Source organism: Beta vulgaris, chromosome 6 (assembly GCF_026745355.1).
Source record: "Beta vulgaris subsp. vulgaris cultivar EL10 chromosome 6, EL10.2, whole genome shotgun sequence".
In the NCBI taxonomy this organism is placed as follows: Eukaryota; Viridiplantae; Streptophyta; class Magnoliopsida; order Caryophyllales; family Amaranthaceae; genus Beta; species Beta vulgaris.
This window is the reverse complement of record NC_079207.1, coordinates 54656271-54672533: the sequence shown is the minus strand read 5'-3', so window position 1 is coordinate 54672533 and position 16263 is coordinate 54656271. Positions and strand designations below refer to the sequence as shown.

Here is a 16263-nt window from a genome sequence, read left to right as displayed (position 1 = left end):
ATGGGGTCAGCAGAGGAGGGAGGGGATTTTGGCCTTCAAGAGCTGCTGGAAATAGAAGGCATGGAGGATGAGTTGCTGATGCATGAGATGTGGACACATTACAACAGTGAAGATGACACAGAGGATGATGATGATGGAGGTACAGCAGCAGCAGATGGCAGTGAATCAGAGCAACCAAATCACCAAGGTAACCCAGAACAACAAAACACAGAAATAGACCACAATGTAAGTTCAACAACCCAAAAACCAAATTTAACTTTAACAAAAAGAAGAATGTTGGTTGATGACCTACTTACCTCTGAAATAAATGGTAAATTTGCATGGGGTTTAAAAACAGAAATAGCAAAAAACATGGCATAAGTAGGATGACATTAGATAGGATATGGAAAGATGCCAAAAAACAGAGAGAAGCTGGGCATGCCATAGATGTGAGAAACAAAAAAGCAGGAAGATGTGGTAGGAAGCTTAAAGTATATGATGACAAATGGCTTCAGTCAGTCCCACTTAATCTGAGGACAAGTATAAGGTCATTTGCTGGATATCTTAAAATCCCCCCCTCCTCTGTTTACAGTCTATTGAAACGGGGCAAGCTGAGAAGTCACACTAGCAGCACCCACCCAAAACTGACTGAAGATCATAAGATTCAAAGAATGAAGTGGGTGTTACAACACATATTACCAGCAACAAGGACACAACCACCTAAATTTGTTGACATGCAAAATGTTGTTCACATAGATGAGAAGTGGTTTTATTTAAGTCCAGATATGAGAAGGTTTTATTTGCTTCCTGCGAAGATGACCCTTATAGTTGCTGTCAGTCCAAGAGGTTTAAGATAAAAGCCATGTTCATGTGTGCCACATCTAGACCTATTAAGGACAGTGAGGGAAGGATGATACATGATGGGAAATTTGGTATCTACCCTTTTGTTGAGTATGCAAGAGCTAAGTATTCAACAAAAAACAGAAGGGCAGGTACTATGTTGACAAAGGCAATTGAAAGTGTTACACTACCAGTTATGAGGGATATGATAGTTAACACTATCATACCTGCCATAATGAGGAATTGGCCAGAAGGTGTGTCCAAAGAAATTACATACAACAAGACAATGCTAGACCTCACATTCATGCATCAGACCCACAATTTATTGCAGCAGCAACTCAGAATGGATTCAATATCCAACTCATCAATCAGCCAGCTCAGTCCCCTGACTTAAATGTGCTAGACTTGGGGTTTTTTAGAGCAATTCAGGCACTACAATATCAATCATTTCCTAAGAACCTAGATGAACTGATTTTAAGAGTGCAGGACTGTTATGATTTCTTTGACCCAGAAGTTTTGAAGTACACTTGGTTGCAATTACAATATGTTATGGTAGAAATACTAAAGTGCAAAGGGGGGAACAATTTCAAGAATCCACACCATGCAAAGAGAAAGTTAGAGAGATTGGGATTACTTCCAGAAAATGTAACAGTGGACCAAGCTGTGATAGATGAGGCAGTTACATACTTGAATGAGAGGTTTGTGAATGTAGGAGAAGCATTTGACTACTTAGATGCACATCAAGAGTAGAATGGGCAGAAGATGTGGCAAGTTTTTTTTGAACATAACTACACTGTGTATGAAGGAAAAGAATGGGGAGCAACTTTTTGGTATATATCTAGTATAGAAGAAGATGAAGGATCTACTTGCACAAATACACATGATCTACTTTTTGTTAAAGATTATGGACAACATGAAGCAACACTTCTAAGCAAACCAGAAAGTTTTTGGGGGTTCTTGTTTAGTTATTAGACTATTTTGTACATGTTCAAGGACTGGTTTGTATAAGCAGTGATGCAAGCATTTAATGAAGTAAGCAATTATGGTTGTTTTTATTCTTTTGCATGTCAACAAGTTTAAATTAAGGTGTGTGTTTTTAAAATCCATCAGGGTTAATTCAATGGCTCATTGAGGAAGCAATGGATGATTTAAAACCTCAACTTATTGGTTTAACACCAATAAGGAGCAAATCATCTATTGCTCTTCAAGCCCAATGTATGAGTCCCTTCATCATTTGGATTTTACTTTTTAAAATACATTTGGGACTCAAGGGGGAAGCAAGAGGGACTCATTGTGTAAACAGTGGGGGACTTAACTTAACTCAGCACCCAAAAACAGAAGGCAACCAAAAAACACAAGGCAACCAAAAACAGAAGTACATCATTAGCCATTTGTTCATCCTCAAACCTCCTATCCAAACCAACACCCATAGGCTTCCCAAATATACATGCCAACCACATACACAAGGCAACCAAAAACAGCCAACCAAAATCCACAATCCAACCAAAAACAGAAGCCTACCAAAATCAGAACCCAACCAACACTTTCATAGGCAACCAAAAACAGCCAACCAAAATATTCATAGGCAACCAAATACACAATAATCCAACCAAAATCAGAACCCAACCAACACTTTCATAGGCAACCAAAAACAGCAAACCAAAATAGCATAGCAAACCAAATACACAAGGCAACCAAAAACAGGCAACCAAAATACAAAATCCAACCTAAAACAGAAGCATACCAAAACCAGAACCCAACAACCATTTTCATAGGCAACCAAATACACAATCCAACCATAAATTATTCATAGCCAACCATATACACAATCCAACCAATATCATAAGGCAACCAAAAACAGAACCCAACCACCATTTTCATAGGCAACCAAATAAACAATCCAACCTAAACATATTCATAGCCAACCATATACACAATCCAACCAATATCATAAGGCAACCAAAAACAGAACCCAACCACCATTTTCATAGGCAACCAAATAAACAATCCAACCTAAAACATATTCATAGCCAACCATATACACAATCCAACCAAAAACATAAGCCAACCAAAAACAGAACCCAACCAACAGATTTATAGGCAACCCCAAATCAGACCCCAAGCAACATATTTATAGGCATCCAAAAACACAATCCAACATAAATAATATCATACGCAACCAATAATAGGCAACAGCAAAGCAATAGGAATTTCAGGGACTCAAATTAACTTAAAAGGCAACAAAAAAAGAAGGCAATAAAAAGTTAGTATGATAGAACCTCAGGGAGTCAAAGTACTCTCCTTTCTCCTGATAAGGAAGCAATGAGTATCAGGATCAAGTTCTGATGAAGTGCAGGGACTCATTGGAATTTCAAGCTCACCCTCACCATCCTCAGCCTCCTCATCATCCAGCAGTTCTTCAACCACATCGAAAACCTTAAAACCCCCATCAGACTCAACATACATAGCATAAACAGTGCCTTCATCGTCGTAGACGTTGAAGGACTTAGAAGCACAACCCAAACACTGACATCTGTCCTTCCTCTTACACCCCAAAATGTCCTTCTCCTTCTCCTTCCCCTTATCCTTCTCATTCTCCTTCAACTCTTGAACTTTACCATTCTTCCCAACAGTGTAAAAACACGGAGCCTTTAAAGCACAAACAATCTCATGGGTAGAACGGAGAATTTCCTTACCTTTTCCCCCATCCCCTTCTTCCTCAACCCTAGGTCTAGGCCTCAACCTCTGTGAAATAGGTCTGGGGTCAAAGATCTTCTTAACTTGGGGACTCATTTTTTTAGGGTTGGAAGAAGAAGAGGGACGGAATTCCCTTGGTAACCCCGTTACCTGATAAAACTCATCAACCACCACACCCAAAGCCTTAAGGCATAAGGGCGAAGCAAGTGCTTTGCATCTCCACTGTCATAGAGCCTCCTTGGCCAAGGAGACCCAGTCTGCAATGCAAGCATCAACTCGCGAATAGAGTCAGACTCATCAGCATCGTCAGTTTGGAACAAGGCATCAACAAGGGGTTGGAGGTCAGGCACAAAATTCTTCGGCATTTTTCTAGGGTTTTGTTCAAGAACTTTTGAGGGGAGATTTGAAGAGAAATCGAAAGAATTCAAGAGAAGAATGGAGAAATCGAAAGTTTTAAGGGGAGATTTGAAGAGGAAGTGAAGAAATCTAGAGAGAGAAAATGAAGTTCAGTAGAGAGAGGAAGAGAAGATCAGAAGAGGAGAAATGGAAGTGGAGAGAGAGAAGATGAAGTTTTGAGGGAGAGAGAGAAGGTCGAAGTTTTAGGGTTAGGGAATGGGAGGGGTTGGGAACTGGGGAAGAACTTTAATGGGGGGGATGAATCAGTTGGGGAAGGGGGGTTGAATGTAGTAAATGATCATGGGGAAGATGAATAGGTAGTTGGGTGTTTTAATTTTGGTGGGAATGGTTAAAATCTGATTAGATTAGGTAGGGATTTAATAGGGTAGATTAAGAGTGTTTTAATTTTTAAATGGGTAGTTAGTAAGGGTAATATGGACATTTCACAAGGCAAAAGTTACTAAATAAGGAAATTTTTAAAAGTGTAACATTTATTTAAAACCATGCAATTTTAGGAAAGTGTAACATATAAAAAAAAACGGAGGAAGTATATAAATTTACAGCAATATCCAATGTACAAAATACCTTCGAAATAAAAATAGATTGGACCAAGAAATCACGATGTATTTTAATAGGCACTAATAATGATCATGTTCATATGATGCACTGATTCCTAACAAGAGCTGACATAATAACGATGAGGATTACATATTCACCCCATCAGAAGGGGGAAAACAAGATTTACTACATATTTACATTCCTCGAGTACCCTCAGTAATTTACTAATTTGGAGGTAAAAGACAAGATTTTCAAGTACCATTATACAACAACCATCGTTTTCTTGCCCCAAATCACTGTATTCTACAGCAATTAAAGACCTTAAATGCTTAAACAACTGTGATCACCCGGAGAAATCCTATGACAGGGGAGTAATAAACTATATTGCCAGTGAGGTTAATTTTTGTTTCTTTCATATTTGGTTTGTTGCACCAAGGAACAAACCGATACACAAAGAATTGGATGAACTTCTATTGGGCACTCAATACCCAAAAATTAAGCATAACATATGGCAAGAATCTGTACTTTCTCTATATATATACCTCAGCCATTCAACCACTGCCTAAAGTATGATTGTTGCTTCTCCCGGTTAGCAGCATTTCCGATGTTCACTGTTGGAATTATCTTGTTGGGCCGAAGAAACTGGAATACAGCAATGATCAAGTCTCAGTAGCTGTGCAAACAACATATATGCCAGACAATTTTTAACATAGTACCTAGAACAATAGGATTATAATTTATAGGAGTTCAGTCAACCTGAACAAATTCCTGCAGTTCAGTAAAACTGGAATGCTCACTGTAGGGAACTCCTGCAGAATAAACAGCATGCAAATGATTGGAGAGAAATTTCATATTTCAAGAGGAACTTCGTAAAATTAGGTGAGGAGTAGGTTCGGTAAAGTAGATGAGGAGTAGGGTGAAGTGGCTTGGAGGATTCTCACCATAGATTTGGATGTTTCCCTTAGTATTGGGTTTGATTAGATCCAAATTATTACCAACGGACTCCGAGAAAGTCCAGCCTACAACTCAGTAAGCATGTTCATATCAGAATTTTATGAATTTCAAGGAAATCAATGTTTTTTTTTTTGTTTTGATGCCTAGGAAATCATAGAGAACAGCAATTTGCAACATTTAGGAAACAACCTGTTGGCCGAAATGCCACAACTGCATTAAACTGATCCTCGTATGTCTTCAGGTAGTTCTTCAGAGTCTTTCCCATAAGATCAAGAAGGAGATAAAAAACATTGTGAACAAAAGGTCTATAGTGATAAACATTACACCATTTTTAATGTAAAGATCCTAGTCAGTATAACACCTCATGTTTTAATGATGAAATAGGCAGAACGTGAAGAGGGGTATCCTTCCCATTCGAGCAGAGGTTTCTGGAAAGCTGCGGCCAATCAAAGGACTGTAAAATTCTTCTCCTTGATGCATTTGCAAATATTTTGACCTAAAGCCAGCATGTAAAATATTCAGAACACTGCTACAATTGAAAAATTAATTCATTACTTTCTAATTTTATGGGATACTCCGAAGCAAAATAGAGGATGCTTCAATAGATTTGAAGTCATATTAGAAGAGAATGAATTAAGAAATTAAGTGATCCAAGATAATGTAGGATCTGTGCCCATTGAAGTAGAGAAGAAATAAACAAGAATCCTAGAGCTGCTTCACTATTATTGCTACTAATCAGCCTTTACAGGGGGTTATTCAGAAACAGCCAGTCCCCTAATTTTTTTACTGTTTGAGAGAGAGATGTGTGCATTTTGATATTAACTGAGCTCCTCTTACAGTGTGTTGACATATATACTGGGTTCTTTCTATCCCATATTCCAATTAAAATCAAACAAGGGTTTTTTTAAAGTAGTAAACTGTCACCTTAATTCATTTATCTATAAGCAAGAGTGCAAAACTCTCAATTGCAGGGTTCAGAAAATTACTTCCTACTTCAATACTAACATTACTAGATCAATCATTCTACAACTTAAACTGTGAATCACTCATTTTGCATGCACGAAGCAGACTCTTGAAAGGTGATGCATAGTATAATAGAAAAAAAACATAGTATCACTCAAGTTTCTTATCAGTCATGCACTTTTAACAATCTATAGTGGTGTGGATCAGTAGAAACTATACTATTATCTTACCAAAATTAAGCCCATATTTCATAAAGTAAAATAATGCCTTTTTTGCTTTTCATATCCACCCAACAAAAATATCCATCTTAAATAAAAAATTAAGGAATCAGTAATGCGAACTGCAAGATTAAAGCATTGTACCTTTATCGCCTCAGATAAAGCAATATATACACACTCTTTCCCTATGCTATATGCCCCAACTATAATTAGAGTCTTCGGTTGCTTTTTGAGACATGCTTTAGTGGTTCTTACAACAAAGCTCGTCACATCTTCTTTCGAAGGAAACCTGCAGTGTTCATATATGTAAGAAAGATGTGGAACTACTAAAGCGGATTTCTGTTGAAATCGTATGAGCACATATGTTACCTGTATTTTGGGTTGCAATAAGTTGTATCCAAGTAAAGTAAATTGACCTTTTTATTTGAAAGAAGGGGATACGTTTGCATGCTTTTACAAGCTCTGAAATCTCCAGTGTGTAGATAAGATTGTCCATCTGGAAGATGGAAGTGAATCAAGGCAGCACCTGGGCAATGATTGGCTTCTAGCATTGTCACTTTCACACCATTAATCATATGTTCAACATCCAACTCCAAAGGACATATGTATCTGTTGCCAATGCAAACGTACTGTATTAAATAAATGAAGCCATCTATACAAAATGATTGTAAAGAGATGATGAAGGTAAGATTTAAAAAAAAAACCACCCATCTAAAGGAAAAGTGTTAAGAGACAGGAAGGAACGTTTACATTGGATTAACATAGAGACACATTTTAACCAAACGAGCAGTTATAGGGGTGCAATAGATAGGGCCATGCGACCATGCCTTGCTTAAGCCACCATAATGATCAGCATGAAAATGACTAAGAAAGTAAGCAGAACAGCCTTTGATAGCACCATAACGAAATGCGTCCACAGTAAAGGGAGTGCCTGAATAATGAAGGACATCTTGTCAATTAGCAAGTTATTGATGTGTTGAAAAATTATCTTCAATTGTAGAAATGCTAAATGTAATTTTAATAATAAAGCATAAGTCGCAACTCGCAAGTAGTGCCAGCTAGCTAACACAATCAGACATCTAACTATATCAGGTAAAACTAAGTACTAACTACAACAATCATCTTCTCCATTCAGTTCAATCCTAGGCAGCAGAATGTAGCTGATAAGGGCATTCCATATATTCTTTGATTGCCTCCAACTTCTTAAACTCCACTATATGCTGACAATTTCGGGTAGGAACAGAAATGATCTCATTCTTAGCATCAATGACAAAATAATGGAGCAAAAACGTAGTCAACTCAAAAACATAAATGGTTCTAGTATAAGATAAGCAGGACCTAATTGTTCATGTTGTAGTACCAAATACACATAATACCACAAAAATGCTACATTCCGTTCCAAGGTACCAGACCCGAAACCCTTTAATGCTACACTACATCAATCCTCAGAAACGAATGGTCAGAGCCTCATTTCAACACCTACAAATGATACTATTCCACGAGTCTAAATAACAAGAAGAAAAAAGATAATGCCCAAAAGGACAAGAACTGTTTCTGTCTTAACCAAAAAAAGGGTCTCTAAAATTGAGTTAATATTAAGTATCAACAGTTTTAGCACAATCACACATGCTCAAAAGTGTTATCTTGGTACTACCATGGAACTCAAAAACAAATCACAAATTTCAAACAAAAAGTCATCGGCTCATATAAGATTCATTCTACAAGAACTCAAAATGACACAACATTAAACCTGGCATTTTCTTATAGAAAGGGCAGGGACGAGCTTGTCCTCCACCCATCAATGATTTCCTTTTCTGAGACGCCTTCGAATCGATTTCGAAAGATTGATTCCGGGCACCAAATTGGCCAGGTGAAAGACAAGGAGGAAGCCTTAGATGTTGTGAGTCAGTTTTAACAGAGTGAACACCTCCTAGGTGGGTCTCATAATCATTCTCCTTATTTACATTATTGTTCGTCTTCTTATCTTCATCTTCCTCATTCTTTTGCAGCTTAAAACCCCACATTTGGAATAGATTTTTTTGCTTTAACTTCTTATTATTCAAAGGTGAGTCGACTCTCGAACTCAAGCTAGACCAATCAGTCCCACATCGATAGAAATCGGAAGCAAAGCTCCCATCTTTGGAACACCCAACTGCTGCATTTTCATATACATTTGGTAAATCAATTTTGTTGTTGTTGTTGTGTTGTTGTTGTTCATCGTCGGTGAATGGAGGTTGTGGGAATCCGTTCTCATCGAGGGAAATTGACGGTTCTTCTACAAAATCTGAATTGGGATCGATGTAAGAATCAGAAAATGCATCTATTTCATGGATTTGGTTGGGTGAATTAAGCATTATCTTATTCCTCTGTAATTGTAAACCCTCTTACTTTTTGTTGATGTGGGTTGTTGATGAAGGTGTTTGTGTGCCTGTGTGTGTCTGTGTTGTTTGAAACTTGAAAGTGTTTCATGTTTTGGCCATTTAGCTTTTTAAATAGATTTGTGGCCGCGGGAGATATATGGTCATTTTGGGGCCTTTGTATTACTCTATAGAGGAACCCCAATGGTTATATACTAGTTTTGGAGCCCGTACGTTGCACGGGTTGTTTTTTATATATATTTTTTGTAATTTTCTGTTAACATTATTAATTTTGTGTTATTGTAAGATGAGATTTTTTCAACACGATTTTATTTACCTACTTCATTTGTTAATTATCTATTTAGATCAATCAACATTTGGTACTCCCTTCGTCCCAAAATATAGTTCCAATTTCTTTTTGCACAGTCTCCGAAATGTATGTTTGACCTATTATATCTTCTATTTCGTATTAGTAAAAAATATAAAAAATTGATATTATGAATGTACACTTTGAGACGAATCCAACAAAACCCCACATGAATATGTTTTCTTGTATACATTAAAGAGAACATTTGATCAAAGATTTTAAATTTTGACTCCCAAAATAGAAATGAGAACTATATTTTGGGACGGAGGGAGTAAAAAAAACAACTATAATTGTCAATATTACCTTTACTTTATGTTAATAAAATCATCATTAATTATTCATCAAATTGCCTCATAAAGTTGCGCTTACTTTATTAAGGATTTACTTATCCCCTACACTTGTTAATTAAAGGAGTACCTCTATGCTAAACTACACATTTTTTTCATTTTCTTAAAAATCATGCCCAAACCCATTATTGTAGTAGAAAAGAAATTGATAAAATATTTGTCATTATACCCTTATTTTTAGATTATCTTTAATATCTTTAATTATTTATTAATAAAGTTCATAAAAAGTTAATATAAATTTAGTATTGCAATGGTTGTTTCCATCTCTAATAAGTGAAGGCATGTTGACCGGTATTGTCAACTAACATATTAGTATATCACTATAATAAAAGTTTAAAAATAAAATAAAGTAGATATTGAGTGGCCACAAATGCAAAGAAGCTGTCATTGAAAATGTTGGCTACTTTAGTAGATTTGCAGCAGTTCATTAGATGTTATCGTATGGTTTAGGCAAATCTCAAGAATCAAGTTTTTTTATTTTACTTTGTGATTTTATATGTGAATCATAGCCGTAAAGTGATTATACAGTATAGTAGTACTTATAATAGATTTCTAGTTATAATAGATCCCTAAAAGATAATTTTTTTTGGTTTTTGTCATAGTCGTAGAGTGAATAAACTTAGGGGTGTTCATGGGTAGTTAACCGTCCCGAAACAATATTTCGGTTCGGTAACCGAAAGTTTCGGTACGCTCTTTTTGCGAACCGTACCCGTAACCGTTTAAACCGGTTACCGCCTAAGCGGTTAACCGTTTTTTCGGTACGGTTTTTCGGTTAACCATTGTTTAAGTTATACTATTATGTTTTACTTAATGTAAATATATATTTTCAATTTTTGTGTGCATATATTTTAATATTATATATACTCTAATATAAAATGTATTATAAAGTGGATGATAAATCAATTGGAAAACATAACTAACACTAAGAATTCACTTAATTTCCTAATTACAATGTTTATATTAGTGCTAGAGTTTCTAAATAATTACATACTTCCTCTAATTGTTGTAACTTAGCAACAAATATTAGAATTAATGTAATTGTTTGAAAATGTTTCACAACAATTAAATAGAGAAAAAAAGATTCCGGTATTTCGGTTAACCGTTTACTCTAAAATCATAACCGTAATCATACCGTTTAACCGCTAATTTTTTCGGTTCGGTAACCGTACCGTTCAAATTTTTTTTTGTCGGTACGGTAACCACCCATTTAGACCGGTTTTTCGGTATTTCGGTATGGTATTTCGGTTTCGGTTTTTTATGAACACCCCTAAATAAACTCTTATCTCTCAAACTCTAAATTTTATTATCTCTAAATTAATAAGATGACGTGGCAATCTTAGGTGGCGTGCTCTATGCTCCCGAAAAGTTCCTCTTTTATATATATATATATATATATTGATTTGCGAGTTTGTCTCTATAAGAAATCATCTACTCTTAAATTAAAATTAGTCAATTCTAAGCTCAAAGAAAAATTAATCTAATAGTGACTAAGTTAATTTCTTTCGGGGGGTGTTTGTTTAGGGGGATTAGGGGGTGAGAATGGGATATTATATCCCCATGGGTAGCTATCCCATGTTTGTTTGAGGGGATATATAAATTCCCATGTGAAGGGGAATGAGATTAAACCCCCCCCCATCCCACCAAATAAGACATGAGGGGCAGGTATTAGGAAGGGAGATTATTTCTTGTTATGTTAAAAGATAAATTTACCCTTCATTAAAATATACTTCACCAATATTGCTTGCTCTTCTTTTGCAATCCTTCATTAAAATGGGTAAATTTATAATTTAGCAATATATTCCTTACTTTAGTACCTCATACCAAACATAGGATAATAATATTCCCAACATAATCCCACTAACATACTAAACAAGGAATTGGGATATATTTAATGAATTCCCACCTTCTAACTCTCATTATCAATCCCATCCTCTAATCCCCAAACTCCCAATCCCTCATACCAAACGTCCCGTCGGTGACTAGTTTAATCCAGTTAGTGACTAGGTTTACTTTTATATTAAAATTAGACCATCTTTTTTTTAATAATTTTTGCATACTTGCATATTTATAACACCAAAAAAACATATTTATGTGATTTCGTCCTTTAGCCAAAAAAATTGGTTACTTTTATATATATATATATATATATATATATATATATATATATATATATATAATAATGAGAAATATTCCCTCCATTTCATGATATAGTGCTTTTTTTTTTCTTTTTGCACGGTTTCGAAGATATAACCTTTTGAACTTCAATATCTTCCATTTCGTATTAGTAAAAAGTATAGAAAGTTGATAATATGAAAATACACGTTGAGGCGAACCTAACAAGATCGTATATGAGTATGTTTTTTTGTATATCTTAACGAGAATATATGGTGAACAATTTTAAAGTTTGACCTCAAAAAAGAGAAACAAACACTATATTATGAAACGTAGGGAGTACTAGAATCTGATTGTTAGATAGATGGCTAAATCTCAATTGTATATGGCAACAACGGTGGGATGCCAAAAAAAAGAAGGTAAACTATCTATCCTTTCAAAAGTCAAAAACACACCCACCCAAATCATGAACCTCCCCCATCGGAAATAACTGTTAATAGTATCTAAACTGCATCTTAATTCAGTATGCTTTCTCATGCATCGTGTGCATATAAGACTATTAGTGTTTGAGGTAGCGGTTGGACAAGATTGAAACGCTACTTAATTAAATTATGAGTGTTTGGTAAGGTAGTGGTTATAGTAGCGGTGTAACACCCCGATAATTCTCTCTTTCTAGAAAATACTTTTATAACGAATCTAGAGAATTACCCAGGCATTATCGCCCGTGTGAAAACGTTTCGGCTTACTCAGAATTTTGCAGCGGAAAACTTACTAAAACAAAACCAACTTTATTAAACTTATGAAATAAGAGTCAAACAATGTTTGAACTGAAACACACCAACTTAAAGCTAAAGTCTGAAATATAAATCCTAGAAACAACTTAAATACTATAGTCACAAAAGCCTCTCCATTCCAGATTCCCCAATGGTATGCATCTTCGAACCTGTAATGTCAATGCTTTCTTGACTCTGCTCCCCCGAAGGATCACCACAGGATCAATAGGCAAAGCCATGATCACAAACACAGACAAGCACGTAATCAGCAAAGCTGAGTACTACATATCAGACAACAATAATCCTAAACATGATACTACAACACAACTTGTAGAATAAAATAAATAACATAACAACTTGCAGATGACTCTTACTGAACTAGACTCTAACTTTTATTTCTTCTTTAAATGGAATAGTTATTGGGACGAGTTGACTTATACTGAAATAGGAAATACGGTCATGACTCCGTAAACCAGAATGACCTACGATATCGAGGAACCTTTGAACTAAAGAGGAATGGTGATCAATCCAACCTCAGAAATACATATCACGGCGGACTATGTACTCCAACCCTTAGTGTCCAACTCTAGACGTGCACCAGTCTAAAGTCTATAACCTATTCTCGTTTCACTTTACGTTGCATTCATTTTATACTTGTGTTGACACCAACCAAGCACATAATACTCACAACTACTAATCACATAACATCACAAAACTCCTTTTTAATCTTAGAATTAATAAGTGTTCACAACTTAGCATCCAAGACTCTTTAACTTCTTTTATTCTTTACTAACTTGCCTGTTGAACCTAGCCAACAGTAAACTGTACCTTTATATAGGTATAACTCAAAATTACCAAATAAGATCCTCGGTTCTTATAAGATAAATAGAAAACTCAAAGAATCCATGATTCCAATTTACTTACATTAATTCACTACGAATTAATACCAAACTAAACTTAGTTGCTTGCATCAAACTTCCATACAAACAAGTCATACTTAAACATATTCTTAGTTTACATGTAGCATACAAGCAAATAACATGTAAAGCCATCTCAGTAAATCATATATATGAACTACAAGGTCCTATACATGATACTACAAATTAAAAACATCCCTAGAGCATGTTTCTAACCATTTAGCACGTAGACTATGTACGTACCTCGTATAAACGTAACGGTAGGCCACTTTTAAGCACTAAAAGTCCCCTACAGTGAATTCTCCGCCTAAAACAACCAAGAAATCGAGTAAATACTTGTACTAAAAAAAATACAGCAACTTTAAAACGTCCCAAACCCTTCTAAACTTCTTTAAAAATCGTTTTTATAATTTAAACTCTCATTATTTTTAATCCCTAGTATAGATAAACTATTCTAGTGATTAAAAACCTTAAAATATTAACTTTCTGAATTTCCAGCAACTATAAAATTTTCTAAACCTTCTGAAAATATTTTAAATGAATATAAAAATCGTATTCCAATCAAAATTCATATTCATACTCTAAATATACGATTTCTAGTGATTTAAAACCCTAAAAATCACATCTTTCATGATTAAAACTAAAAATAATAAATCTGAAATTTTCTTTTATACATATGATCCGAAAAATACATATTTCATAATAAAAATAATAACTCAAATCGAAATCATGCAAATAATAATAAAATAACAATAAAAATTAGAACTTTAATGGAATCTTAAAGGAGAAGTAAAGAAAACAACCAAAATAAGAGGAGGAAAGAGGGCGCCGAGACTGAACAGCAGCAAGGACCGGCGGAAGTCACGTTTTTCGGCTTCAAAAAAGGTTTGTGACGTTTCTTGTTCAACAAGAAACGTTACTTAGCGAAGAAGAAACGATTTTTGAGAGAAAAGATGAAAGTCACGCTCAAGAGGAAGAGGAGAGAGAAAATGTCGAGTGAGGGGAGAAGCTCGAAAGTCACGTGCAAGTGAGGAGAGAGAAAATAAGTGTAGGGCAAAATATTTGGTTTTAGGATATTTAAATAGGCTAATCCTATTGGGCTTAGGAAAAAGGAATTCAATAATTAAAACAATAGGCTAATCCTATTGGGCTTAGGAAAAGGAATTCAATAATTAAAACTTTGATGACTAACAAGATGGGCTTGTTAGGACTTTAGTCATCAAATTATCCTTTCCCTTTTTATTTCTTTTGGGCTTTCGATTCCATTAAGTTTCTTTTCAAATATCTTTTAATAATTAAACTCTTATTTAAAACACGCTTAATTAAAATATTACAAACTTTATTAAGCTTAGAAAAATATTTTTAGTTGACTTTTAAAATAGTCAACCCTTTTTAAAAGTCAAATCATTTTCCAAACTCATTTGGATTTAATATAATTACATAAATAACTTAATATATTTATGAAAATCCTTTAAAAATGTGGGGGATTACAGTCTACCCCCCTTAAAAGAAGTTTCGTCCCGAAACTTAACACAAAACCCTCTGTTTTCGAAAGTCTTGAACTCATCATTTCAAAATCTTTGAAGAAAAGATAGTGCCTCTGGTGCACTTCCCATTTTTAAACACTTGTGTCACTTATGAACACTTTTCTTATGCGGAGACTCTACTTCTTTTGCACTAACATGTGCAAATTGCCCAACATAGGCATACATATACATGAAAATGTCATAAAAATAGACAAAAAGCGCGAAATTTATCGCATTCTACCCCCCTTAAAGAAAACGAGTTACGCCCTCGTAACTCACCTCAAGGAATAGGTCTGGATACTTTTTCTTCATATCCTCTTCGGCTTCCCACGTTGCCTCTTCTGACTCGTGGTTAGACCAAAGAACTTTGACAATATGCACATCCTTGTTACGCGTACTACGCACTTTCCTGTCGAGAATCTTGACAGGTCTTTCCTCATAAGTGAGGCTACTATCTATCTGCACTCGTTCAGGCTCTAACACATGGCGCTCATCAGGGATATAGCGCTTCAATTGGGATATGTGAAACACATCGTGCATCTTTTCAAACTCCATTGGCAATGCCAATCTATAAGCTACTTTCCCAATGCGCTCCAAAATTTCATATGGGCCTACATATTTAGCACTCAGCTTGCCCTTTTTCCCAAATCTCATAACGCCTTTGGTGGGTGATACTTTCAGGAATACTTTATCACCTACAGCGAACTCATCTTCGCGCCGCTTTAAGTCTGCGTAACTCTTCTGCCTATCTTGCGCAGCTTGAATTCTAGCCTGAATCAATCTAACGTTCTTGACGGTCTCCTCAATGAATTCTGTCCCCAAAACTACATTCTCACTATAGTCGTTCCAGCAAATGGGACTTCTACACTTCCGTCCATATAACGCCTCAAAAGGTGCCATCTTGATACTCGCATGGTAACTATTATTGTAAGAGAACTCAATCAAATCTAATTGGTCCTCCCAACTTCCTTGAAAATCTATAGCACAAGCTCGCAACATGTCTTCCATAGTTTGGTTAGTCCTCTCAGTCTGACCATCGGTCGCAGGGTGAAAGGCGGTACTCATCTTTAATGTTGTCCCAAGGTTTGCTTGAACCTTCTTCCAAAACTTAGATAGAAATCTAGAGTCACGGTCTGAAATAATGTCCTTTGGGACTCCGTGCAATCTCACTACATGCTTGATATAGGTTGTAGCGAGTTGCTTCTTCTTCCATGTCTCCTTAATAGGTATGAAAACAGCGGACTTGGTCAGTCTATCCA

At 35.6% G+C, this 16263-nt stretch overlaps 2 protein-coding genes across 2 annotated transcripts; one reads left to right on the top strand and one right to left on the bottom strand.

The window, feature by feature from the left end:
• LOC125498548 (uncharacterized) lies at positions 1–1569 on the top strand. Its single transcript, XM_057395800.1, has 3 exons — positions 1–225; positions 818–1073; positions 1133–1569. The coding sequence occupies exons 1-3, from the start codon at positions 1–3 to the stop codon at positions 1567–1569; spliced, it is 918 nt and encodes a 305-aa protein (XP_057251783.1).
• Positions 1570–4579: 3010 nt separating this feature from the next.
• On the bottom strand, positions 4580–9110 carry LOC104897095 (DNA cross-link repair protein SNM1). Its single transcript, XM_010683916.4, has 9 exons — positions 8356–9110; positions 7356–7536; positions 6975–7214; positions 6750–6894; positions 5786–5920; positions 5614–5680; positions 5412–5489; positions 5227–5279; positions 4580–5112 (listed from the first exon to the last, which is right to left on the bottom strand). The coding sequence occupies exons 1-9, from the start codon at positions 8957–8959 to the stop codon at positions 5014–5016; spliced, it is 1602 nt and encodes a 533-aa protein (XP_010682218.2). The 5' UTR covers positions 8960–9110; the 3' UTR covers positions 4580–5013.
• Between the last annotated feature and the right edge of the window lie 7153 nt (positions 9111–16263).

Bases quoted from the DNA above. Each gene is read 5' to 3' on its own strand.
- LOC104897095 (XM_010683916.4), bottom strand. From the start codon at position 8,959: ATGCTTAATTCACCCAACCAAATCCATGAAATAGATGCATTTTCTGAT. The intron at 5,490-5,613 runs GTTGTTTCCTAA...ACTGAGTTGTAG, and splicing joins TGTGGCATTTCGGCCAACAG to GCTGGACTTTCTCGGAGTCC. The intron at 5,113-5,226 runs GTTGACTGAACT...GCTGTATTCCAG, and splicing joins AACTGCAGGAATTTGTTCAG to TTTCTTCGGCCCAACAAGAT.
- LOC125498548 (XM_057395800.1), top strand. From the start codon at position 1: ATGGGGTCAGCAGAGGAGGGAGGGGATTTTGGCCTTCAAGAGCTGCTG. The intron at 226-817 runs GTAAGTTCAACA...AGTTGCTGTCAG, and splicing joins ACACAGAAATAGACCACAAT to TCCAAGAGGTTTAAGATAAA. The intron at 1,074-1,132 runs GTGTGTCCAAAG...TTCATGCATCAG, and splicing joins AATGAGGAATTGGCCAGAAG to ACCCACAATTTATTGCAGCA.